Below are 25,184 nucleotides of genomic sequence, written 5' to 3'. Positions count from 1 at the left end.
TCACGGTTCCAAGTACTGACCAAAAACCCTGGAAATGTTTTGAGGAAGGAATGAAAAAGAGAATTTCTTTCAATTTGTTCAGCATTTTTCAACCAGTTCTGGTTGCAATCAAGAACATTGTACTGAGCTCGAGTGTTCCTTTCAAAGAGCCTTAAAAAAAAATCAGCTGGGGAAATGAATAGAGGAAGTGACCCAAGTCTAATCTAGACAGATACACTGCAGAAGACATCTCTTTACCGAGTAACAAGGTCCCTTTGCTCTTCCCATGCAACAGTAGTCTTAGCCAAGGCTCCTGCAATGTGGCAATTCAGGAATAAATGTCAGCAGCTCCTTCATGCCAAGAATATTTGGATGTCAGCAGAAAGAAGAAATGTTTCTGATAAACTGATGCAAATGTGATGCTGGGATCAGGGGTGAGATCAGCGCTGGGTAGCTCTGATCTCATGCAATTTCCGTGCTTTGAGCATAGCAAACCACCACAGAGCAAAGGGTCTTGTGCAGGTAGCTGACAACCTGCCCCATCCTTCTCGGGGAACGTGTAATGTAACCGCTTCTTTTATTCCTCATAAATACCAGCAAAGAGGCATGAAGAGCACGGCATGCATGATTTTTTTAATTAGGGAGCACCCAAAAATCTGTACCGCCATGGAGCAAGCCTTGCGCTGTGTGAGATTTGAGCGCTACAGAAGAGAGCTCCCGCCTTCTGAGCTGAAGGCAGGGCAGCAGGCAGGGAAGATGGAAAAGGTGTCACAGGGTGAAACATCTCACCCCAGATGCAGTGGGGGCTGAAGCAAGGTTGGCCAGAAATAGAAAAATCATGATAGTTGCTGGAGGGGGGATCAAGTTTGTCATAGATGCACGCTGGGAGTCCACTGCAGTTCATTTGTAGGTCTTTGGATCACAGGCTCCGAGGAGAGCATCGAGCTGGAAGAGCCTGCAGGAAGGCTGAGCTTTGCCCTGAATTGTGCTGAGCGGCTGCTGCTGACTGCTGGCCCTCGCGGAGGATGCCCAGCTCCAGCCCCGAGAGCTCGTCCCTCTTGGTGAGCGACGGCTCACCCTGCCCTCTTCCAAGCGCTGCTTTTCAAAGGGAGTATCATAAAACGTGGCCTTTGGAGGCCACCCTGTCATGCAGGATATCGTCAGAGCTGCTGAGTGAAGTATCCGGCCTCACTCAGTCCTGGCTGGCCCCACTGATGGGATTGTTTCCACAGCGAGAGAACAATACCTCTCCTTCCATCCAAGAAACATTTATTACATGATATGTTTCAGATGTCTCTTTGGGGAGGAGGGGAAAAGCAAAGGAGAAATAGATCTCTCCTTTTTTTTTTTTTTTTTTAACGGCGGAGCAGCGCATGTTCCATCCCATAATGGATTAATTATCCCCGCGCACAGGCGAGGCGGGGAGGGGACTTGTGGAGCAAGTGCCAGGGTTGCGTTCCAAGCTGAGCAGACATGCGTTTCTAGCCTCCTTTTCACAAAATAAAGGGGGTAATTAATTAATAGGGAAGGCTTCATGTTCATTATAATTCCTTCCCTCTCCCTCTTTTCCTTTTCTCCTTTGATTCTGTTAAATACAGAGAAAGGTAAGTAGTTTAGGAGCCTATTGTGCTCCTCCTTCCTCAGCCCCTGTCAGTCTTGCTGTTTGCTTTCATACCTTTGTCTCATTTTCTCCCTCTTTAAAGCCCTTAGAGGTCAGAAGCATTTCCTGGTTTTCTTTTGCGTGCCCTGAAGGAAATGGTCTGGGCCAGATTATCGGCTGGTGCAAATCAGCACTGATGCACAGACTTTGCTAGCTGAGTATTTCGCCGTGCTTCTGGAAACTCCCTTCCATCCATCAGATGGTCTAGGGCGGAGAACCATCCCTCTGGGGCTCCTGCTCTTCAGCTGGGGAGGAAGACATGGGATTAATACTGACAACTGCAAACGCTACCCAGGTAGAATATAGAGGCTCCAAAGCCCACAAGGTAAATGCTGTTACGATGCCATTTCCTCATTCTTTCTCATTTTTTATTTCCACCTAGCCAAGCTGCAACTCAAGCAAGAAATATAAATCCTGCTGTCCCTGGACTCCATCTGCTCATGGAGCTAAAGAGATATAAAGCATGTAGCTGGAGTGAGCCAGTCCATTAAGGAGTATTCTGTAAAGCAGGCTGAGTTAGAGATGGAGCCAGGGATTAAAGGACATGCAGGAGCAATTGCAGCCTCTTTGAACAAAGCATGGCTCCTCCAAAGCACCTTACAAAGCCCACCTTTCCCAGGGAGAGAGGGTTGGAAAAATCCCTGCTCAGAACTGTAAATCCAGTTTCTTTTAACTCTCCGAGGCCTAAAGATGGGCTGGCGGGAGGTGTTTTCAAATAGACATCCCACTGGAAGTGTGTTTGGTTCAGGAGCTGTGCCGGGCTGCCAGTCCTGCCTTCTGGAGCAGGGCTTCCAGACAGCCCAGCCCGGAGGAGCTCGGTGGCTCCTGCAGCACGGCTGTTTTTTGCCTCCCCTTGAGGCAAAGGGAGGGATGAGGACCTCCAGCTACCCTAGCTGTGGAGCCGTGAGTTAAAGCCACTACCACTCTCTCTCCTGACCATGCCCTGTGAATATTTGACACAGTTGGGTTGAAGGTTAAAAAACAAAACAAAACATAAATCCGCTGCCAGAGCTGCCACCTGGTCCTTTTTTCCTTTTCCTTCGGTGAAAAAAGGTGTGCTGGTGAGCAGGGAAGGAATTCACTGCATCTCAGCCTGTTTTACTCTTTCTGTTTGCCTGCCTGGTGTGCTCATGTGTCGTTTGCTGATCTTGGCAGTGGGTGGGGGTTTGTGGAATGAGAATGTGAAGTTTCTCCCTCTCCTGTGTCGGTACACAGCTTAGAAGGATGGGTTGTCCTGGCTGTGTCTCTCAGAGTTGCAAAATAAATAATGGGAATATGAAGAACTGCTGTCCAGCTCAATGTTGCATTCAAAGGCTCTTGCTCGACTAAAGAGCGGGGAAGGCCGTTTCCAGTAATGGGTTGTCTGTTGTTCTTATGCCTGAAAACAGGTTTAATGAAGCATTTGTTCTTTTACTGCCCTTTTCCTAACTGCTCAGCTTTTCTCCAGAGCTGGGTGACAAAAGCAAAACTGTGTCCTGATGTTTGTTTGAATTCTTAAGTGAATTTGCTTGGGCGATATTCCCAACCTTTCTCTGGTACCTTTCCAAGAACATTCAGGCAATGAGATTTTTACTGGGGGAAAAAAGTCATGAAAAGCAAATTTCAAAGTCACATTTGCAGGTTGTGTTGTTTTTTTTTCTTTCCCACTATTGATACCTGCAGTGTTAAAAAATCCTGACATGGTCTTAAAACACATTGGAGAAGATTTTGATGAATAATGAATTGTGATTTTATTTGCCTTCTGGTTCTGGTTGAACTCTTAAGCACCTAACTCTTGCATTTTTCTTTGCAATTGTGGGGCCTAGAAACTGATTTTCTCTAGGTCTGAAATGATGCGTCTCTGTAGCTGAGCTTGCTGAAATGTAGACTTTGGTACTCCGGCATTTCTTCAAATGTTGGGTTTGGGACCAAAATAAATTTTTTTCCCCCACATTTTGCTACGAGCAGGCAATTCTAGAGACAAACTTTTGCCAAGGTATGGTGTTATAACCCTCAAACTCTGTTGCCACTCTGCATAACCATCATTTTTGTTAGCATCACCTGCCACTGGGAAAAGGTTTCCTAGAGTCACAGGTGGGAAGGGGCTCAGTAGATCTCTAGTCCCACATGTTGCTCAGGGCAGGGTTAGGCTTGAGATCAGGCCAGGGGGGGCTGTCCTTATGGCCAGTGTGTCAGCTTTTACCTGTTGTTTCCCATCTTCCTGCCATGTACTTAGGTGAAAAGCCTGGGCTGATCTTTTTGGTAGCCTCTCTGCAGGTAACCTCCATTCTGCTGCCAGTCCCCAGAGCCTGGCTCGCTTGGCCTCTCCTGATGGGGCAACTGCTCCAGCCTCTGACCTTCTTGGTGGCCTCCGCCGACCTTCAGCTGTGTCGCTGCAAGGGGGCACGACTTTGTTTGTCCCAGTTGAATTTCACAAGGTTTTTGTCAGCCCCTTCCTCCCAGCTATTTAGGACACCCTGAACAGCAACGTGCCCCCGAGCATATTTTTTGGCTCCCCCAGTTTGGTGTCACCTGCAGACTGGATGGGAGCGTGCTCTGCCTCTCGCAGTCACTGGTAAAGCTGCCAGGTGGGACTGGTCCCAGTATAAACGAGGCAGTTACTACCTGTAACTGGCCTCAGGGCAGAGCAGAACCCAGTAACCCCAGCCCTCTGAGCATGACCCTCCAACCAGTTTTTTACCTTTCCAGTTGCCCAAGCCTTCCAGGCTGTAACATCTCCAACTCAATAGCAGGATATTGTTGGGAAACCTGTCAAAAGCCTTGCTAAAGTGAATGTAAATAAAACCTCCTCTCCCTTCACCCACAGATCCAGTCATTCCCTCCTAGAGGGAGGTCTGGTTGATCAGGCATATCTAGCCAAGGTCCTTGGAACAACTTAGAAGCGTTCCTTGGTGCACAGACAAAGGTAGCCCTGAAGTGTCGGCCTGTACTTCATCAGGGCCTGAGTTAAAATTGTGGGGCAAAATCACTAGTCCTCATCATTCACTGCCTTCTTATGGATATTGACACCTCTGCTGCATGGAAACATCTTCTTGAGCAGGTTGGGAGATGGTAAGTAGGGTGAAAAATGCCTGGTATACCATTATTCTGGATCCTGCATGTTTTCCTGTGCCTCTCCAACTCCCCTTGTAAACCTGTGCCTGGCATAGGATTTTCCCAGTTCAAAGAACATCGACCAGACCAAAACTTACCAGCTTTTGGCTGAAGATGCAGAGTTAACAGGTGACTGACAAAAATGCGTGCCCATAACCTGGGAAAAGAGCAGGCAGGGATTTCTGAGGGCAGAACGCATACAGGCGCCCTCCCTTCAGCTGCTGCAAGTCATTTGACTGTGAGGAGTTTCTGATGAAATGTCTGCTTCAATGGGTTATTGCTTTCCAGCAAAATTTGATTTCATCAGAAAGACAACTGACCAGCTCCTTTCCTAATAAGTGCTGCCAGATCATCTGGTGTTAACGGTGAAAGAACAAAGCTGGTAAAAGCTGCATTTGATATTCAGTCATCATTAATACTGGGGGAAAAAAAATAACTTTTCTACTGCACTAGGGAATAGCAGAATGCCAGGGGATTAACTAAACAGCACAGTTCATATTTTAAATATTTGCTAAGTGAATGTAGAGGCAATTGTTTGGGGAAGTATTTGTCAAATAAACTCAAACAACAAATGCATTTGAGGAAATTGGATTTGTCCACCTGATATTGCAGGAACAGGAGAAGAGGCTAAATTCATCAGATAAACTATACATCTGAACTGTTTGTTCTCCTCTATCCAGCTTCCAATCATTATTTTAGGGAGACTACAAGTGTTCTAGGCACTGCAGAAAATTTATAGGAAACAGATCTCTAGCTGCTGAAGCTCGCAGTCTGGATGATGGACGTGGCAGATAGGGCAAGATTTAGCATTCAGCAGTTTGCAGAAGGAGGGGAGCCTGTCTCAATCTACAGAGTTATGAATTTTAGCCCTGCATCCCTATTAGTGATTCACTAGGTTTATTTCCTTTCAGTTGGCTGCAGCATGGTGGTGGTGACATGCTCGAGGGTCTCACAGCCGTGGTGGTTTAAGTCTGGGGGGGCTATGTCATGGGCTGGTGCTGCCTGTCTCCGTCTGTTATGTATCGGAAGCCCTTGGCCAGGGACCTGGAGCAAGATGGGTAAATGTCACCTACTCCATTTTGCAGCTGCAGAAATCAGTTTTTACTCTGCACCAGCCTCCCAGTGTGCCAGATGTGAGTACCCCAGGGTTAAGTGCTGGGGTCTGGGGGTGTTGTGACTGCAGAGCAGGAGGGGTGGCCGTGGTCTCTAAACCACTTGCAGTAGTGGCTGAGAGAAGGAAGAACAGAGGAGGGGGGTCAGTAGGTTGGGATTTGATTCCCAGAAGTGAAGATCCAGGGAATGATCTCAGATTCAGGAAAGCAAATTATGCGCAATTTCTGTCATCAGAGAAGAAATGAGTTCCCAAATGGCTTGGGAAGCTGAGATCGAGACAGGAGGTGACTGCAGTTTGGAAATGCAAGATGTAGGGTCAGGAGCCAAATCTTTGAGCTGCAGAAGGCAGAAAGTTGAAACTGCATCTTAGGCTTGAAAGGAGGAGTAGGAGAAATGATGGAAGAGCTCGTGACAGCAAGGCAGAGCAGACCTCAGCAGCAGCAGGTGCAGCAGAGCAGGTAGAAGGAGAAATTGGGTGTGCAGCGTTTGTCACATCTACTCCGTAGGGATCCCAGCTGAGATCCTGAGGCCTGTCTGGGTACAAGTCCTTTTCCTCAGAGACAGGGATCTCCTCAGTGGAGCTAAAATAACATGTGCTAGACAGGCAGTGGGCTTCCTCTGCTCTTCCTGTGCATGGAGGATTTGCCTCTAGGGCTGTCAAGCCAGTATTTTCCAGTGCAAGAAAAAATCAGCCTAAAGCCTCTCGGTAGAAGTCTTATTTCGTAGTAGAAATGAGCAATGGATAGAAATAGCTAATACAGCTCCATAAAACACAATATGAAAACCTGTGGGTTAGAAAATGCAAGTCTTCCTTCAGTGTTTGTTCTTTGGGGCTTTTGGCAGCTGGCTTTCACCTGGCTGCACCTTGAGGAATTGGGGACACGCCTGCCCTGGGTGGTGGTGGGGACAGGCTCCCTGCGTTCGGCAGCATCTCCGGCTGCGTCTCGCCATGGCCTGCCCTCTGGGCTTGGTCTGTGGCACGTGCTCGTAGCCTGGTTTCAGACTTGCTGCAGGTTTGCTGAGCTAAACACAGGGACTACTCGAAACCCTTTGAAGGGGGATGTTTTCTTTATACCAGCCAGGTAAGTGATAAGAAACACAAGCTTTTGCTTGAAATAGGAACCGAACACGAATTGATGGGGGGCATGAGAAGAGGTTAAAGGAAGATAGGAATTATTGAAAGGAAGCCTGCACACTGCTACTTCTCCAATTTGGCCCCGATCAAGTAACTGGATGAACGAACTGGTGTGACACCAGCTGCTTTCCTGCCACTCCCGGCCCAGCTGCAGCCTCCAAATGCACTGAGCTTACGTGGGGACAGAAAGGGCCATCTCCTCTGCCTTTAGGCTCTGTACACATAACCAAGCTTTCATTTGCATCCCCCCAAAGTAAGGGCTTTGCATGATCACCAGGAGGGGATTTGTGCTAGAGAGCAGCTTGCGTTCGCTTTGTCAGCTAGAAATGAGGTGCGAAGAAGGACCGGAGTGTGGGAAGGTTCGGTGTTTGAATGGGGCCGGATGCCTACGTGACCCTGCCTCCAGGCCTCCTTGTTGCTTGAGGCTTGGCCTCCCAAAAGGTGGGTGGGAATGGCTTTCCCCCTTGGGAGCAGGCACACCAGCTCCTTGTCAGCAGTGGCCAAAGCAGTGTGGGCTGCGCTCCCCGGTTCTGTGGGATCAGCACGTGGCCCAGTCAGGGGTGTGGGAAGGATTTTCTTCCCCTAGACTGAGAACTCAGGTTAGTGGGTTTGGCTGCTTTTGCTCTGTACAGGGGGATTCAATTTCCAAGAACTTTGACTCAGCTTCAGCAGCTGAGCTTTGGATTTGGTCAAAAAATCCTGACCAGAAACTCTGAGCATGGGCTTCTTGTGCTCCAAGATCCCATCCTGCTGTCCCAGAATGTGCCCCAAGAGGTGCACCTGCCCCGTCCCCATCAGCTCCATAGCCTTGGATGTCTTTGGGGTGCAGAATGGGAGTCCTTTGTGTGAAATCCTCTCCAGGCTGTCATGGTGATCCAAACCAAATCCACCTGTTGGAGCTCTGTGCTGCCCTGATGCAGAGCAGATGTGTTTGGGCAGGTGCGGTGTGGGAAGGCTGCCAGGCTCAACCACGCGCCTTTCCAGGACAGAGAGACCCTCCAAAGATAAGTCTGCAGTTCCGACGTGGGGGTATTAAGTGTTTTGCTTCAGGGCAAACGCTGCCCAGTTTATAACGCAGCTGCTGATGAAATCATGTCCGTGTTCTGGGGAACTCTGGAAAGAGGCAGATCCAGCCTTTTCTGGTCCAGTAACTCACTGCCTTACTTGTTTTCATCCTGGGGGTTACAACCTGGCTAAGAAACTTGTCTGGGTGATACGTTGCTTGATGGCAAATACCATCTGTGCTGTGGTGGGAAGATTTACTATTTCTTGATGTTGCAGTAGGGGAAGGTGTGCTGTGTGGCTTTGCAGCTGTTTCCTTGAACAGGCCTTGTTGGTTTCTTGCCCTGTGTGTTATGCTGCCATCCTAGCTTTTTAGGACTTTTTAAAAAAAAAAAAAAAAAGTCTAACTACAGCATTCTGTGCATCCAGAGACCATGAGGTCTGGAACTTGAAAAGATTTGCTGGTTCCTGAGCAGGCATATATGAGGTGCGACTGTCCCTGACACGTGCAGCATGGGGAGACCACAGGGCCACCCCTCTCATGGCGTGACTGCCCTCTGTGTATGAGGGTGACAGAGGGTCAGACCTGCGTGGCTTAGCAGGAGCTGCTCCGTTTTCTGGCCGTACAACCTCGTGCAGAACCATCTGAGCAGGGCCCTGTGCATCGAGCAGGGGAGGAGGCCAGGAGCTGAGCTCTGTTCCCTCCAGGGGCAGAAATCATTTGTCGCCTGGTCTGTTGATGGCTTGGGGTCAGAGCCAAGAGAAGAGGCAGGAGGACAGAGCCTTGCCTCTGCCTATGTGCTAGCAGCAGCTCCTTTGACACCTGCACTTAAATTCTAGGCCAGATGCCTCGTGCCACTCTAGTCCCTGGCCCAGCTATATTAGAAGCAACGCTAATCAGGCTTTAAATGCTGGAGACATTAGTAGAATTATCTCCATATTTTATAGCTCTCTTGCGAATATTCCGGTGCAACGCAGATGCTAGGCTGTGGGCATGACTCATGGAGTGGGGACTCTGCTTTACGGCGTGCTGTATCCTGAGGTCTTTCCCGTATCGCTGCATAATGTTGCCTAGCTCCAGAGCAGGGATATTGAGTATTCTCTAAGCCCAGATTATTGTGTATAGCCCTTGTTGTATGTGCCACAAATGAGCATACGGGCTGCCCATCATAATAAAAGGGCAGAGAAATTAACTTGATAGAAGAGGCTGGTGAAAGCGGCTTGCTTGTGATCTCCCCTAGGAGACGGAGCCATTCAGCGCCATTATGGAACGGGGTCTGTTGCTTGCTTTCACACAAATCCTGTACATTGCTGACTTATTTAGAACTCATTTTATACCGAACAAAGCAAGAACAAAAAAGGCCTCTCCAGCACTGCAAAGCCAACCCTCTTGGACTTAAACCTCCTGTTACACTGAAGCTTCTGGAAACCTGTGCTTAACGATAATCCTTCTAGTTGCTCTGTCAGGTTCTTTTGGTGTTTGTTTTTCCTCATTTAACTGTGTGAATGAAGTCAGGATTTGCCTTCCTGACCAGCCCCCTCGCAGCTTGTTAATGAAGGAGATCCTGTGGCCTGATCTAGCAGCCAGCACCCTCTGCACCGCGGAGTCTCTGGCACAGCAGGCAACGAACAGGGGGCTGTAACTCCCCTCCTTGTCCCAGGGGGCTGTGCTAGGCCTTTCATTGAGGAAAATGATCTCCCCCTCTGCTTTAGCTGATACGTTGAGGTGGGAAGCCGATCCAAGTCATGGCCCAGTGCTGTCTGTCAGTCCTGGGGTGAATTCAGGGAGCTCCATCCTCCCCAACCTGCCCAGTGAGCCTGTTTAGATGGACTGCATCTCCTCCTCGGCCCTGTCCCAGGGCAAGCAGGGCGCTTGGGCATAGGAGGGGTTTCCGCATGGCTCTTGTCTCGATGGCTGCAGCAGGGTTTGCTGTGTGCTTAGAGCTTGGAGTGTGTTTAAACAACTTCTCCCCCTGCCCCAGCTTCCCTGCCTGCAAGAGTGAGTAGTTTTTTCCTTATTGACCTCAGCTGTGAAGATGGATGAAAAGAAATTGCTTGGAGCTCTATTTGCACTTTCTTCTGGACCTGCTGAGCAGTTTCCCTGAGAGATTCATGACACAGGGAAGACAGAGCAGGGTAGAAACCTCCCACCTTCCCCCTTTCCAGCAGCTTTCAGCATTGTTTGTTTTCAATTGCATCTTTCTGAGAAATGTTTTATTTAGGAAGAAAGAGGTTAGCTATTTCCTCGTGGTCAAAAAGAAAAACATTTTCTTTAAAACAAAGCAAGAAACAGAGAATTGGAATTATTTTCCTAATGCTTAGGCTTTGTCAAAACCTCATTATCCGATGAGAGAGGAGATGAGAAGAGAGGAAGCAAGGCCAAGGAAAAGCCTCTAACTTGTGTCAGGAGCTTGTGTGCATGAGCATAATTTGTACAGTGTTCCCTTTGCATCTCCTCTTCCTCCTCCTCTCCCCGCATTCCCTCTGACAGGGCCTCCCTTCCAGGGCCTTCTGCCTCTCATGTTCTTAAAATTGATTTCTCTATAGAGCTGGTTATTTCTTCATCATACTCCAGGCTCTGTCTCACTCAGCCGTTGGCCTCTGAACTTCCAGATGGACTCTTGCCACTGTATTTTCTTTTTATATCCTTCTTACCGTAATCATTTCTGTTCCCCTCTCACATTCCCTCTGACCAAGTCAGCAGATCCATCTCTGTTTGCACCTCTCCATCACCTGCTCTGCACTGAAGCCTTGGGCACGGTGCTGCGCTGGGGCCAGCTGACAGCAGCTGACATTGCCCCCGCGCCACCCCGCGGTGCTCCCACCTGCAGAAATCTTCATTTGCAGGTGGATTTTCTTGGCTTCTCTCTCTCTGTTCCAGGCTCCTCTGCTCAAATCTGAGGCAGTGATTTAGCAGAATTTGTTTTGACAATAGCAAAGGATATTCCCAGCCAATTAAAAATATGGTAATGGAAAGATGGGAAAGAAATGCGGTGCTTCCTCTGCTTGAGGGGTTTGTTGTTAGCTGTCACTGTGCTTAAAGGGATTAAAAGTGCATGCTATAGGTCCATGTCAGATTGAATGTTAAGCTCCCAAGCTACAGCCATGCTCTCAGGAGCAGGGAAACAATAATTCATTACTGGTGGGGATGGAAGGATTACTTCAGTAATTTGCTTATTGACTGGTGTTCTTTCTCATGCAGGCACGTACATGCATATGCACAAGCACACGCAATTACAACGCTCATTTTATTAGCATCTCATGCTGCAGATGACTGAAATCTAGGATCATTTATGGAGTTTGGCCTCAGATACCATGTGCAAGATGCCTTGTGGTGCCAAGGATGGGCCAGGTGACAAAAGCTGGAGGTCTCGGAAGACCTGAGCTCGCGTCCCTCTTCCCACATGAGGGTCTGTAGTTTTGTGCATGTTTCTCTGTGTGTTGGGCTGCCATGGGTAACAGGTGGCCTGGCCCATCCTCCTCCTCCTCAGAGATACTGCAACAGGTACCTGAAGCTGTGACAGGATCCTCAGTGGGCAGCGTACAGCTTGTAGTTTCCTGGGTTTTCCACCTGTGGAAGAGCTCCATGAGTAGTTCCTCCCATGGCAGTGGCTTGTGATGCAAAAGTTGTCAAAGGAGGTTAGTATGGGCACAGGGACTGTGGTGGCTGAGGCTGAGAGAGTAAAAATGGCCTTGTTACAAGCCCCTTGCGAAGGTTACTCTCAGCTGTACGCAGGTGTGCCACGGCTGCTGGAAGGCCGTGTCCTGGGTTTCTGGAGTGGGTCAGTAGGCACAGGCAAGGAGCCGTGGAGAGTCCTGCGGTGACAGCTCAGGCTGTTTTCAGGAATGAGACTCACAGCAGAGATCAAGTGTATGTAATAAAAGAGGTGGAAAGAACTTGGAGATATACTTCCCTTTTCTCTGGGAGACAGGTTTGGTGGAGAGACAGAGGTATTTGCCTTGACAGAGGCAGGATCTTTAATCTCTTTTTTTTTTTTTTTTTTTTGCACTGCCTTGTGCTGTTTCCTGTGTCTACTGCTATTTGGTCATCTTCTTCATTTTCTCTTGCCTTTCTTGATGGGTTACCTGCTCTCTGGAAAGGAATGTGGTGAAAGGAGCTCGGGTGTCAGGCAGTCTGTTGTGGACCCACTCTTGGCTTCTGTGATGAGGAAGCCACCAAACGGGCAGGCCTAGCAAGACTTCTCCCACCTAAATTGCAGAGAAAGTAAGGATGTGTAGGCACACCTGGAATCACCACCTCTTTAGGCTGCAGGGAGGACGGGGTGTCAGTGTCTCCTCGGGGGGTGTTTTATGCCTCCTAGCCCACCTCCTGCTTGTCCGCAGGCGGCAGACTGAGGCCGAGTCTCCCACAGAGGCTCCTGGAGCAGCCCGCGTGTTCCTCCCTCTGCTCCTGCTCTCTTGTTGTGATAGTGGCGGCATAAGGTGAGGATTTGCTTCGCTTGCCGTTTGAGGGCTCCTGGCACAGGACAGCTGAGGTCCTGGTGTCTCCTCTAAGACAAGTTGTCTCCCTGCTGCCTGGCCCAAGGTCACTGCAGCAAAATCTTTGAGGGTTGATGTGCAGAGCCATATGGGGTTGAGTTGCTTTCTTGCAGGGAGCTGGAGAAGCATATAAAGGGTTACATCAGACAGCAAGAAAAGACAGACTTTATAGCAGTGCTGTTTTTTAACAGGCAGCCCAGACTTGTAATATCAGCACTTACTGAATTAATTTGCTATGTAGCACCAGTAAAGCTCAAAGTTCTTTCAGTGAATTCTAGTTTTGAGAAAAATCAAGAAAGTAATTACTTGGTTCGGTCATTAATTACTCACTACTGGACATTTTCGAAAGTGTAGTATGAAAAGCCTGAGGCAGCTATTAAGAGTAGCTCTAATGCTATTGATCTATTTGTGTCTATTGTGAAATTTCTCTGCTTTTATGACATTTTATTGAACTGGAGGATACAGGTGCGTGGGGCCAGGGAGTGTGAGCTCTTCTCTACCGTGCTTGTCCTCTTGGTGGGGCAGCAGTGACTTCTCAGAGGAGAGCCTGGCAGGATGTTGGGACAGTGGGGACTCTGGCCATTACCTGGTCCTACAACTGGGGCTGGAAGGCTCCAGCACGGCTCAGGGCTCTGCCTAAGCCTGATGATCCCCTGGCACCGGCCAGACTGCTAGTAAGACAAACCCACCTCAGCAGGGGAGGAAGAAGTGGAGCCAAGCGAAGTGGCTTGCCTGTGGTCTTGCAGAAGACGGAGCAGTGTCCAGATCTCCTGACATCCAGATCTGCTCAGTTCTTGAGCAGACCAGCTGGCTCTTGAATCACTTTTGCTGGCACTTCCATTACTGTGTTTGGCTGGTCTCAGTTCTCCAAATCTCTCCCCTGCTGCAGAGAGCCACCAGCACCTGCTTCCTCCATTTATGGCTCCCCTCTTGCATTTCACTCCTCTGTAGACATTCATGGACATGAAGTATTGTTTGTAATCAGATGTTATCTGGAAAAAAGTTATCTACTAAGGAATCAGGGGGCAGGCAGGGTGTGTCTAGGCAGTGGTACTTGCTGCTTTGCTTCATTCCTCTGCAACCCCTAGGATAATCTTTCCTGTTCCGTAGGCACAGCCTAGCTGCCATCTCTGAGTGCTGTAACACAGATGAGGTTAATCCTGCTGGCAAGAAGGAAAGGTGTAAGCCAACAGCAGCGTGACAGCTTTCTGGTGAGCTGGAACTGCAGCAGGGAACAGTGACAGCTTCTGGAAAAGGGTAGGATTGTCACTTGGTTTCCAGGGGGTTTCTCAAGACAGACCAAGGTCTCACAAGGCTGGTGTTGGTTGAATCGGGGTTTGTTCTGGCTAAGCTCCCAGTAGTGAGAGGTGCAATCTTTTCATGTCCAAGCTTGGACAGAAAATGCCACCAAGCCATTATTTTATATTTTTTTCCCATACCCTGAAGAACTGGAAGAAGAAACACACATTTAACAGTGCCAAAGGGATGCGGCTGTTCAGCTAGTGCCTCCTGGCCTTTCTCCTTCTCCCATCATGTTTGGTATGCAAAATTGAATCACACCCTTCTCACCCGCTTCCCACTGGGGGAAAGGTGGCCTTTAAATCATAATATGATTGCAGACGATGTTGCAGAAGGGGAAAATGAGATGAACTTTAAACTCCCCTTTGCTTTACAAATTTGTTCATGTCTTCCCTCATAGCTGCTTAGTCATGCCTATTAGATTTACCATTTTCTAGGAAGAAGTGGAAGGGAATTTTATTATCTCTTCAGCATCTGACTTGGTGCCTTCCTCCTCTCCTTTGTCTGGTTTAATCAGAAATTTGCAGAGGTTTTGATTGGATTCTTTTGATCCTAATGCAGAATACCCCCAGGTACAGGATCATTAGTTCTCATTAGGAGAAGAAACGTTTTTCTGTGACGGTGCACATCCTTGTACAGCTAATTGAAGAATCATCACAGGGACTTTATGGCTTTGTTACTTTTCATGGGTGCCTTAGATGCTTAGTGACTGACCAGGTTGAAAATGAGTAGGATAGAAAACAAAGAAGGGAAGGGGCCAGTTGTTGAATTAATTAGCAACTGCTAAAGGAAACACTTTGCATTTTTCCGTGCAGACTGTGCAATACAGTGCTACTGGATGAAATTAAGAAAATGAAATCAAGAACTTGGCAAGTTTTATACGGAGGCTGGGTCTGTATTTGCATATCAAAAGTAGCCAGAATTTTTGGAACAGTAGCACACATTTTGAAAGGGATTTTACACTTTGTTTGAAGAGTTAAATCAGTTTTGGGTTATTAGAGACTGCAGAAGGAGACCTGATTTGCATATGTGCTGTCGGTAGGAATCTTATACTTCAGCCTGGCACGTCCCCAAATTGGACACTAGACAAGATGGCCACGGGCCTGCTCCTGCCTGTCAGTTCTCCTGGTCTTGGATTTGTGGTGATGGGATGGAGGAAATGGAAATGAATGGGCAGGAGGGAGAATATTTAATAGCGAAGAAGAACTTCTCTGCAGCGGGCAGAGCGCCAGCAAGTCTGCACCAGCCATGTAGGAGCCTATACTCAGAGCAGGTCACAGAGCTGGATCTCAGCCCTGGCACTTCTGCAGCCATTTCAATTAATGTCATCGTTCAAGGCAGAGCTCCTGGATGGAAAATGTGCACTACTGTGAAATGTGATAGTGTTGTGCCCTGGGGTTCTTCTTTGGAAAGTGCTGAAATGCACAGTGCCATGTGAGAGGAGCTGATACCTGAAGGCTCCTTGCCAGCTGATGCCAGAATGGGACCCACCAACTCAAGTTGAAGATGACAGAGACCTATGTGTGAGCAATATGTGTTTTCTTCTTCTTTGTGTATTCCTTCTCTTTCTTTTCCTTTGCAGAAAAAGTATTTAGGTGCTGGAACAGATCACGAGAAGGTGCGATCAGTTCTCCCTCACTGGAAATCATTCTCGGGCAGTGTTGGATACCAGTGTAGAAGATATGTTGTAGCTCCACCAGGAGACACTGGTTTCCGTGAGGATATTTTGCCAGGAATTGTTAAATAGCCAGACATCACAGTAACACCAGGCCTTTCTGGCCTTAAAATCTGGAGCTGGCCCCAGCAGTGTGATCCCACCGCATGTCTTGTCCCAGATCCTGTATGAGTCAACACTTGTGACTGGATTTTCAGGTCACTTACGCACAGTTGTGCCCCTGTGTTGGTGGACAGGTTGTATATAAACAGTCAACATCTTGTGGCCCGTTCCAGCGTAAAGGGTTTCATAGAATCATTTATATTGGAAAATACCTCTAAGATTGTCTGGTCCAACCCTTAACCTAGCATTGCCAAGTCCACCATTAAACCATGTCACTAAGCACCACATCTATACGTTTTTTGAAGACCTCCAGGGCTGGTGACTCAACTGCTTCCATGTGCAGCCTGTTCCAATACTTTACAACCCTTTTGGTGAAGAATTTTTTTCCTAATATCAACCTAAACCACCCTTGGTGCAACCTGAGGCCATTTTCTTTCATCTTATCACTTGGTGATTGGGAGAAGAGATTGATCCCCACCTCGCTATAGTCTCTTTTAAGTAATTGTAGAGCATGATGAGGTCTCCCCTGAGCCTCCTTTTCTCCAGGCTACACAACCTCAGCTGCTCCTCATAAGACTTGTTCTCTAGACCCTTCACCAGCTTTGTTGCCCTGCTTTGGATACACTCCAGCACCTCGATGTCCTTCTTATAGTGAGGGGCCCACAACCGAACACAGTATTTGATGTGTGGCCTCACCTGAGTCGAGTACAGGGCGACAATCACTTCCCTGGTCCTGCTGGCCACACAATTTCTGACATGAGCCAGGCTGCTGTTGGCTTTCTTGGCCACCTGAGCACACTGCTGGCTTAGAGAAAAGTGGGGAAAGAAAATGCTTTGTAAAGCTGTTAAAGGAGGGAAGGTATTTCTAGCAGAGCACTAACCCATCACACCTTACTGTGTATGTCCGGACAGGTGCTCGAGTACTTTGCCTGGGAGGTGCAGGGACCAGAATGGCACCATGGCCGTGTACCCCTGCCTGGCTTGAAGGACGCAGCTTCACGGGCCCCTGCAAGCTCCTGGGGGCAGGCCAGCGAGAAGGATGCAGCACTGATCAGGGGGACCTGTGCTGCACAGCTGGCAGGAAGCGAACCCTGGGGATCTGTGGTAGGGGTGAAGCTGTCGCTGTTTCACACCTTCCTGCTGGGGAGAACTCCCCTATGGGGTTCTGCTCTTCAGGAGCTGGTGCAGGAACATGTGGGATGCACCAGCAGAGCAGGGTCGGTCTGGTTGTCCGAGAGCGGTGCCCTGGCCCAGCTCTATGGCACGGCCAGGGGGCTACACCTGGTGGGAAGGGGCTTACCCCTAAGGGTCTGAGGACAAGGAGATAATTCTGGCACAGCTCCCCGTATGTGCTTGTTCACAGCCTGATAAGAGCCATGAGAAGAGCTGTTTGTGCTTGCCTCGTTCAGTATGTCTTTTCTCTGTGCATCTGGTGGGGGAGATGGGGCACAAGAGAGCCCAGGCTGGCGTGGCCAGGCCCTTCCTGTTGTATTCTCCCATCCCCGGCCTGCGGGTGTGCGATTTGCCTGCGGCACCAAGCGCAGGTGGCTTTTGAGAGCGGAAAGGTGCTGAGTACATACTCCCTGCTATTTATCATCCCATTTGCTATGTCTGAGGGGGGCATGTGGGCAGTGGGAGAGCAGGGTGTGAAGGAACGAAGGGCACTTCTGAGCTGCGGCTGTTTATCACCGTTACAGAGATCCTCTGGTACGGCAGCCAGACAGGCACGCACACTCCCCCAGCCTCCTGATCACATTATTATATTACACCTGACGTTCCTTTTTTTTCTTTTCTTTTCACTAATATGTTATTTTTGGCCTGACAGCTTTATGAAGGAGAAAAGAGAAATAGAGAGTGAGACACGCACCCGGACAGACACAGACAGTATTCATTCCTTATCAGCGAGGAAGGGGTCTGACTCAGACACACAAGACTTGCTGATTGAAACATCTTGCTGTCTCCAGCAGCTCCCTCTGCCACCAAAGGGAGGTCCCCAGTCTGCAGAGGTGAGGGGAAGGGGCAGGGGAGGATCAGGTCTGCAGAATCGGTCCTCCAGCACTCTCACTTTCCTGGCCTGAGCCGTTCCCTGAACTCTGCTGGGGTGTCTAGTTAGTCGGAGAAATTGTGCTGCTGTCTATCTTGGGCTGTAGCTGACCTGGTAGGAGTACGGCGGTGTGGCTGACCACATCACCTTTAGTGCCTGGTTCTTGTGTTGGGTAGACCATGCTCTACAGACAGTTATATCTCGTGGAGAGATGTCCTGCCTGGGTAAGAGTTCAAGGAAGAGCAGTGACCCCAGTGTGTTTGGAATCTTAATGCGTGTTTCATTTTGCAGAGAGGAAGAAGAGAAATGAAAAAGTGTGTGTGTGGGAAATGCCATGTCAGACGTGGCCACTAGTTATTGTGTTGTATTCAAAGGCCACCGGGCAGAAGGAAGTGTGTGTGGGAAGTGGGAGAGGCAGGAACGAAACCTAAAAGGCTGAGCGTTGTGATTGTGAAAGTGGAAAAAAGGAGTGCAAAATGAGCAGGAGTTCATTTGAGCTGGATATTGGCTGGCAAAATGTAAAAAGGAAAAGAGAATAAAAAAAGCTGGGGATGAAACCAAGGGGGACAGGGCTCCAATATGAAAATAATTCTGAGCTCTTCTGTCTTGTGTTCCATGACTCATCAGGTCACCCAGAAAATTCACTGAAGAGGAGGGTACAGGCCATGCACAGGCCACTGGCTGGTAAAAGAGCAAGCCTTGACAGCAGATCCCCTTGGCCACACTGATCCCAGGAGTGTTGGCTGCATGACCTTGCAGGATCATCTTTGGGCTCTTTGGCCAGGTTGTTCCTCTGCTCACCCTGCTGCAGCAGCGGCAAACACCCTCTCCCTGCTGTGGGAAAGGGTGAACTGGCAAAATTTGTACATCTGTGTTGCTCCCCTTGGATTGCCTTGTGGTGTTTTTTATTTCATTTTTTCTCGCTCTGATTTGGGGTCATCACGTGGGCATTGACCTTTGGAACATGTGGGAAGGCAGACGAAAGGGTGCATGGGCAGGACTGTTGCTCTGCTGTGTGACCAGTCACAGGCCTGTCCAGGTGCAACAGGGGAGAGACCCCAGTCATGTTTGACTGCCAGGTTAACGATCACAGCCACAAATAGAGCCCAGAGGAGTTTTTTAAAATGCAGTTGTCAGCTGGAAAAAGAAGCAAAAGGCCAGATCAGTATGCTACTTATGCATATGCTTCTCTGCCTTTGGCCCATACGCTTTCCCCAGGATGCCTAACTTCACTGAATACATTCTTTGCAATAATATTTGCATTGGGCAGCTCATGTACTGTCTCCACCATAGCCCTTTTTGCTAACTGCATACCGGTCTGTGTTCATTTTCCAAGGAGAAACAAGCTTCAGCCTTCTCCATTCCCACAGTTCAGTAAAAATGTCTCATTCCCAAGCATTATGGGAGAAAGACTGATCAAACAGAGCAATTAATTCAACAAACAATACAATTAAGCCATGATCCCAGTGTAGTTTCCACCCAGAAACAGAATAAACAGCCTTCCCAGCATGGATAAATAAACTCACAGATGGAGGCTTTTGTGAGTGGCGAAGTTTTCCCTCCACAGCTTTCTTGAGAGCACATAAAATTGTGGAGTACATAAATCTCTGGCTCTCCATCCTCGTGGATCGCAAGGAAGGAACTGTGCGCCTGCTGTGGGGCAGATGTGTGTTGGCTTGAGACTCAGGGAAGGGACCTGGGGACTGCGCAGAGGCGTGCGCAGTGAGGCTGCATGCAAACAAAGGCTGCTACAGCTGGCTCCTCCAGCCTCCCCTGAGGCCAGCTCTTGTCACGGTCTTGACACAAAACACATGGCGTGAAAAGCTGTGAAGGAGAGGAGTGACCTGCTTCACACTTGGCTGGACTCACTTGTTACTTCAGGAACTGATAGAAATCCCCTTTTTGAACTGGGTAGCAAAACCGCCTGAGCTGATTCTGGAGAAAAAAATGGCTTCTGCAGAGTCCTTGGGCAGTTTAGGTATGTATATATACCATGATATATAGATATGTATATATGCAGAAAGCAGAACCGAGTGACCCTTTACCCATGGAAATGGGAGGTAAATCTTCCCAGGGATGATGCTGGCTGTATGGAGGTGTAGGGATTGGGGCTGGCTGCTTTGACCCCCTCTAAAATCAGCTGCAGACCGTTCTGGGAAAGGCTTTTCTGTTACCAGTCAGCACTGGCCTCCATCCTGAGCTGTTGGAGTCCGTAAAATGTTACCTCCCTTGAGGGCTAATAGATAGCAGGATCATCAGGGCAGCGTGGGGAAGGAGGTTATGAGAGCTTGGGCTGGAGACCTACAGGAAGAGCAGTCCCTCTGGGGAGCACTGGAGTGGCGGTGCTCTGTGGGGTCAGGAGAGACAGCTGAATGGAAAGGAGCAAAGGGCAGGCTCAGGTTATGTTGCAGCTTGCATGGTATCTGGGGTAATTTCTTTTAGAAGCAGTCAAGTCGGAAGCGGGAGGGAATTGTGCCATTTCTAAGAGGTGTGAAAAGCCTGAGTGATGTAACCACGCCTGCAGTGACCAGTCGTGGCAGTCTTGGGCGCGGATGTTCTGAAAAGAGAAAGGAGAGCCTTGCTTTTCTGAGAAGAGCCTCCATGGCGCTGTACCCTTACTATTTGGCTGGGAAAGGCTGGCTGGAGGCCACCGAGACTGGGGGGAGATGGGTGCTGCAGGGAGCTTCAGCTTGCGGAGTGTCCCCTGCTTGGCAGCGCAAGCAGGCTTGGTGGAAGCCAGGGATTTGGCAGCAGCGGGGCTGAGGGAAGCTGGTGGAAGTCACTTCCCAGATAAACCCTTCCCCAAGAAGAGTTGAAGCGGAGTTCTCTCCTTTTTCCTGCTAGAGGATGTTTCTGTTTTTCTTCTTTACCTCCTTTCCTGCACCCTGATTGCTGGACACGTTGCTCAGAATCCAGGAACTTGTTGTACGCCCAAATGGCTCGATTTTAGCATCCAGGGTCTCTGAGCAGGGACTTGAGGCAGTGAACCTGGCACCAGCCCCTGCTGCTGCTGTTTGAACCTTGGCAGGCTGTTGTGCTAATGACGAAATTAGCTGGGGAAACAATTCGCGGCCTCGAACTGGGTAAATCTGAGGAGTGGGAAGAGCAGTGCCGAGGTGTTCTGGGCTGAGGGAGCGTGCTGTACGTGATGCACGGAGCTCAGGGCCGGTGCAGGAGCACCCTGGGTCAGCAGGCAGCTCGTGAGCGCCAGAAGAGCTGCACGAGCCTCGTGCACGGGCCGGTGGGTGGGCAGGGACACGCTGTTCTGGCTCGAAGCCAGCCTCAAATACAGCTGGTGGTCTCTCAATGGAAAAACCTTCAGATACATGCATTAAACCCAAGTCCGTTGATAAGGGCATGCATACCATGACCTAGTCGTGGTTTTCTCATACTGTGAGCGATGTTTACTTGGGCTGATGTTATGTTTTCTGGGACCTACCCTGCTGTGGCTTCATATTTGTTGTTGCCTGTTAAGCAGCGGTTTTGATCATGGCTGAGCAGAATTTCAGGGCTTACATCTACTGCTCGTTGTACCCGAGGTAGGGTTTTGACTTGAAAGAACGGGGAAAACATTCCTTTCATCCTGACTACTGACTCGCACAGGCTGAGATCAGAGCCCTTCTGCTTCCAGATAGGAAACAGCTGCCATTACGTTCATTCTCTAAAAGCTTCTAGAACTGGCCGTCCTCCAGCTTCCCTTAGCAAAACCCTTTGGTGAGCTGGGAGGCTACAGGTGGGCCAGCTGCTGCGATGCTGCCGTGCCTGAGCCCTGCCGTAGCTGCTGACACAGCCGGATCCCGGGGTGGAGGGAACAGTGAGGATGAGAAACTCGAGGTTTTCAAGCAAGGGTGTAAACCACTAGTGGCTTGAGAGACTTCGGAAGGGGAATAGCTGGAGAAGATTTGGAAGGCAGATGCGTGCCTGTGCTCTGAGCTGACCAGAAAGAAATCACGCGGCTGCACTTCTGTGGTGCTGAGCTAAGGAGTTTCACTGGAAGGTAAAATACTTGGCTTGGGCTTGGCACCATTCTTGTTTGACTGCGTGACTTTTGGCCATCTCCAAGTGAGCTCACACCTGCCAGTAAAATGTCATGTGGCTGTCCTGTGTCGTGGGAAAGGCCAAGAGACTTGCTCTTCATCACCATAACGGCTGCTAAACTCTATCTAGCTCAGCACTTCTCAGTGAGAAAGCTCCCTTACCCTAAACCACTTCTCTTCAGAGCTAATGATTTCCAGGGCAAGGGTCTTGTTCAGTGGGAAGGCTCTCCAAGTGGAGCAGATCTCACCATCTACACGCAAACAGGCTCAAAATCCCCTCTTCCTCACAGAATCTGGTTCATTTCTTGCACTGTACAGAAACCCTGGGACTCGACTGATGAGTCCATGTCAGTCCTGTTGGCAGTGGAACTGAGGTGGGAACCCATCTTCCAGAGGCTGGCAGTGGTCTGGCTGAGAAATGACCTGCTCCAGCCGCCCTGGACAGTAGTTTGGCTGGTAATTCTGCAGCCTCTGCCCAGAGCAACAGGCTTTCCAGGAAGTGTCAAGGATTGTACTTGTGCTTCCCTAGCAGTATGTTAGCACTGAGTTGTTGGGTGCTGAGTTCTGTATCCCGGATGGTACCTGGTCAGAAGCCCTGCTGGGTGATGGAGCATGGTCTGCACAGGGGCATCGTCTCCTTCCCCCGAGGAGGCTTCACTAAGGCAGATACTCCGTGTCTCCTCGATGTGTGCTTGAGCTGTACTGGATCAGAGACAGAGCAGGGAGGGGATCATAAGAAGACGATGTACTTTCTCTTCCTCTCCCCCAACCAGAAATTTTGGTTCTCTTTGCAGGTGCACTCTGCTCCCAGCCTGCTCTGGCGCAGTCTGCAGGCCAGTCTGCCGCAGGGATTGCCCAGCAGAAGTCTGAGCAGCGTTGGTTTGCCCGTGTTTGACAGGTAAGCAGTGGGGGAGCTGTGTCACCCTGACCCTTAGCTCTTGCTGTTACCTTTCTGTTGTCATTTACAAATTTCAGGGCCCCTTTCAGCAAATACTGTCACTGCTCCATGACAAAGTGTGCTTCCTTTGTTGGCATCGCTTTTCAGATACCTGTTGGACAGACTGTTTGTACTCATTGACATGGTACAAGCTCAACTGAAATGAAATCATTTATAAAAGTCAGGAGAGACTTTGGATAGTGTGGTTCATTTCCTGCCGCATTCACCAAGCTGCAATTAACATGGACCTGAAAGATTACACAGTGCTACTTGTATTCTCTCTCCTCTTTCATCCTCTCACTTCCTTTTGCCTTCCTCATTTCCTTCTATTCTGAGCTGGTCGTATCGTATGTCTCTGTTTTTACTGTTCTTTTTTCCCTCTTCCTCTGCGCATTCTCCACTTCACCCTTTTCCCTTCTCTTTGTGCTTTTTTTTTTTTTGCCTCTTTGCTTTCCTTATCTCTTGTATTCTTTTTTTCCTCTTGCTTTCTTTATTCTCCCTCTATATTTAAACCCAGGCAGAAACAAATTATTTATGAAGGGCTGTAATTTATGATGCGTTCTTAATGTCTTGGAAGACACAGATAATTTATTTAATGAGTAAAGACATGATAATTCACACATGATGATTCCAGTCAGAAAATTAGTTTCATTAATTTGCTGTAAATTCTCTGCCTTGATTTACTGCAGGAGGAGTTCCTGAAACCAATGCAAATCTTCACTATGGTATTTTTTTTTTTGTCATCACAGAACCAGTGTGCAAGTGTGCTTGCTTCCTGACCCCTGCTTATCTCTATTGCCCTCCTGCTTTCTGCTTCTGTCCCATCAACACTAAGCTGCAGACAGCAGAAACACTTTTTCACCGTGCACGTGGCTGGGAAGCTGGAGTGGAGCGGGGATTGAGGTGGTATTCCAGTTCAGTGTATTTTGCAAAACCACATGCTGTTCTGCAAGATTTTGCCAAATAAGCTCAGCTCTAAGAGAATAAAAAAGTGAGTTTCCCTTTTTAATAGAGTATAGAAGGTACTTTTTCGAATAAATTTCAAAGCAGACAATTTCACGGTAGAATGTTGCTGATAACTGCAGTATATATAAATATTATAGGAAACCTATAGAAGTGATTCATGGTGTACTATTGATCTAATCAGATTTAACTAAGTGTTTGCATCATTCCTTATTAATCAAAGATAATAGGGCCCCAAGGACACCTTGCAGAATCAGGACTTTTCTTTTCACAAGTGAAAAATGTTCACTTTATGGATGGACAGGGTCCACAAATTCTGGCCTTATCTTGGTGGGATCACTGCAATGCATGGAGTTTCCCCAGGAGTGAACTTTCCTACAGTATGTTACTTTTTTTTTCCATAAAACAGATCTATCGAGCATGCTCTAAACCACCTTATTGGGGGTACTGCTCTGCTGTCTAATTGATGTCAGCTTACAAATGTTTTTTACTGGAAAAAAAGGATTACAACATGAACCAGTGTTCTGTGAATTGTAGAGTTGGATGGGGGAGATGTGTATTACCACTGGGACTCTTTCCTCTTGTTGCTCATGCCTGTCCTCCCCAGTCCTGCCTCTTTGGTTTATAAATTCTGTGCTGAGTTCCAGCTGTTAACTTCTACTTGTCTGTTCCAGGACGAGTTTTGTAATTCTGCTTTTCATGGGTTACCCTAATCCCTGGAGTCCCCTTTGTATCAACACTGCAAGAGAAGCCCCATCTCAATGTCCACATACAGAGGAGTTTGATAAAGAGCAGCAATAGTCTGGAGGATAACACTATTAGCAGATATTATCAGCACTGATGTTCCTGCGTGTGACAGAAAATTGAGCACAGGGTGGGATCCTCTTTGCTGCTTACAGGTTTGGATTAAGCTGGTTCTGGGACTGATGTTTTGAGTATCTAATCTCTGTTGCCTGTAGTATTCAATTCCACAGACAAAGCTGCTTCACGGGTCTGTTGTTCACGCTCGCTGGCTGCCTAGCTCTTGCAAGTTAGGTGCATTTCTCCTTGGTTTTGCCCTATGGATTGTGTATTTTGATTACCACAGTTGAGTTGATACAAGCAGTTCTTGAGATGCTGCTTTAGAAACTTATGTGCATGCATCAGACTGAGCAACCCAGTCCCCTGCTCGCTACCTATGAAATCCCATACAGAGGGCTGTTCAGGGCCATGGCGGGGCTGGGGGAGGTGAAGGATTACCTTTCACCTGAAGTGAAAGCCTCCAGGAATTTCAGAAAACGCTTGAAAAGGGGGGGGGGGGGGGAGGGGAAGGGGGTCAGACATCTGATTAAATGCCCAAACCCTTTTCAAAGGTAAGTGATGTTGGTGAGATTTGACTGTGCAACTCTCTCAGGGTCCTCTGGTCAGCTCAATCAGGAGGGGCAGTCACTAAGGGCTAATGATGAAGTGTGGAGGATGAAGCCTTTCAGTGCAAGGTCCTGGAGGTCTTTTATTTGGCGCTTTATAGAAGCTCCAGGAGCAGAGAACAGCCCAAGGAACAGAGGCTGAACGGCTGTGTGTGTCTCTGGGTCTGTGTGGAGGCACGCGGGTGGTTGATGGGGTTACAGGGCTGGGTCTGAGCTTGTACAGAAATGGATCAGCTCTT

General features: G+C 48.7%; 1 protein-coding gene across 1 annotated transcript in view; it reads left to right on the top strand.

Moving 5' to 3' along the window:
* Window positions 1-25,184, top strand: part of LOC308199595 (uncharacterized protein) — a 149,345-nt gene that overhangs the window by 33,530 nt on the left and 90,631 nt on the right. The window contains exons 4-5 of the mRNA XM_080603968.1: window positions 17,384-17,564; window positions 22,434-22,537. Of these exons, the coding sequence (XP_080460094.1) occupies window positions 17,384-17,564; window positions 22,434-22,537 (285 nt within the window). The remainder of the gene's footprint in view (window positions 1-17,383; window positions 17,565-22,433; window positions 22,538-25,184) is intronic.

The sequence above is a fragment of the Anser brachyrhynchus genome, assembly GCF_964034855.1.
Source record: "Anser brachyrhynchus genome assembly, chromosome: 9".
NCBI lineage: Eukaryota > Metazoa > Chordata > Aves > Anseriformes > Anatidae > Anser > Anser brachyrhynchus.
This window is presented reverse-complemented; position numbering and strand designations above follow the sequence as displayed.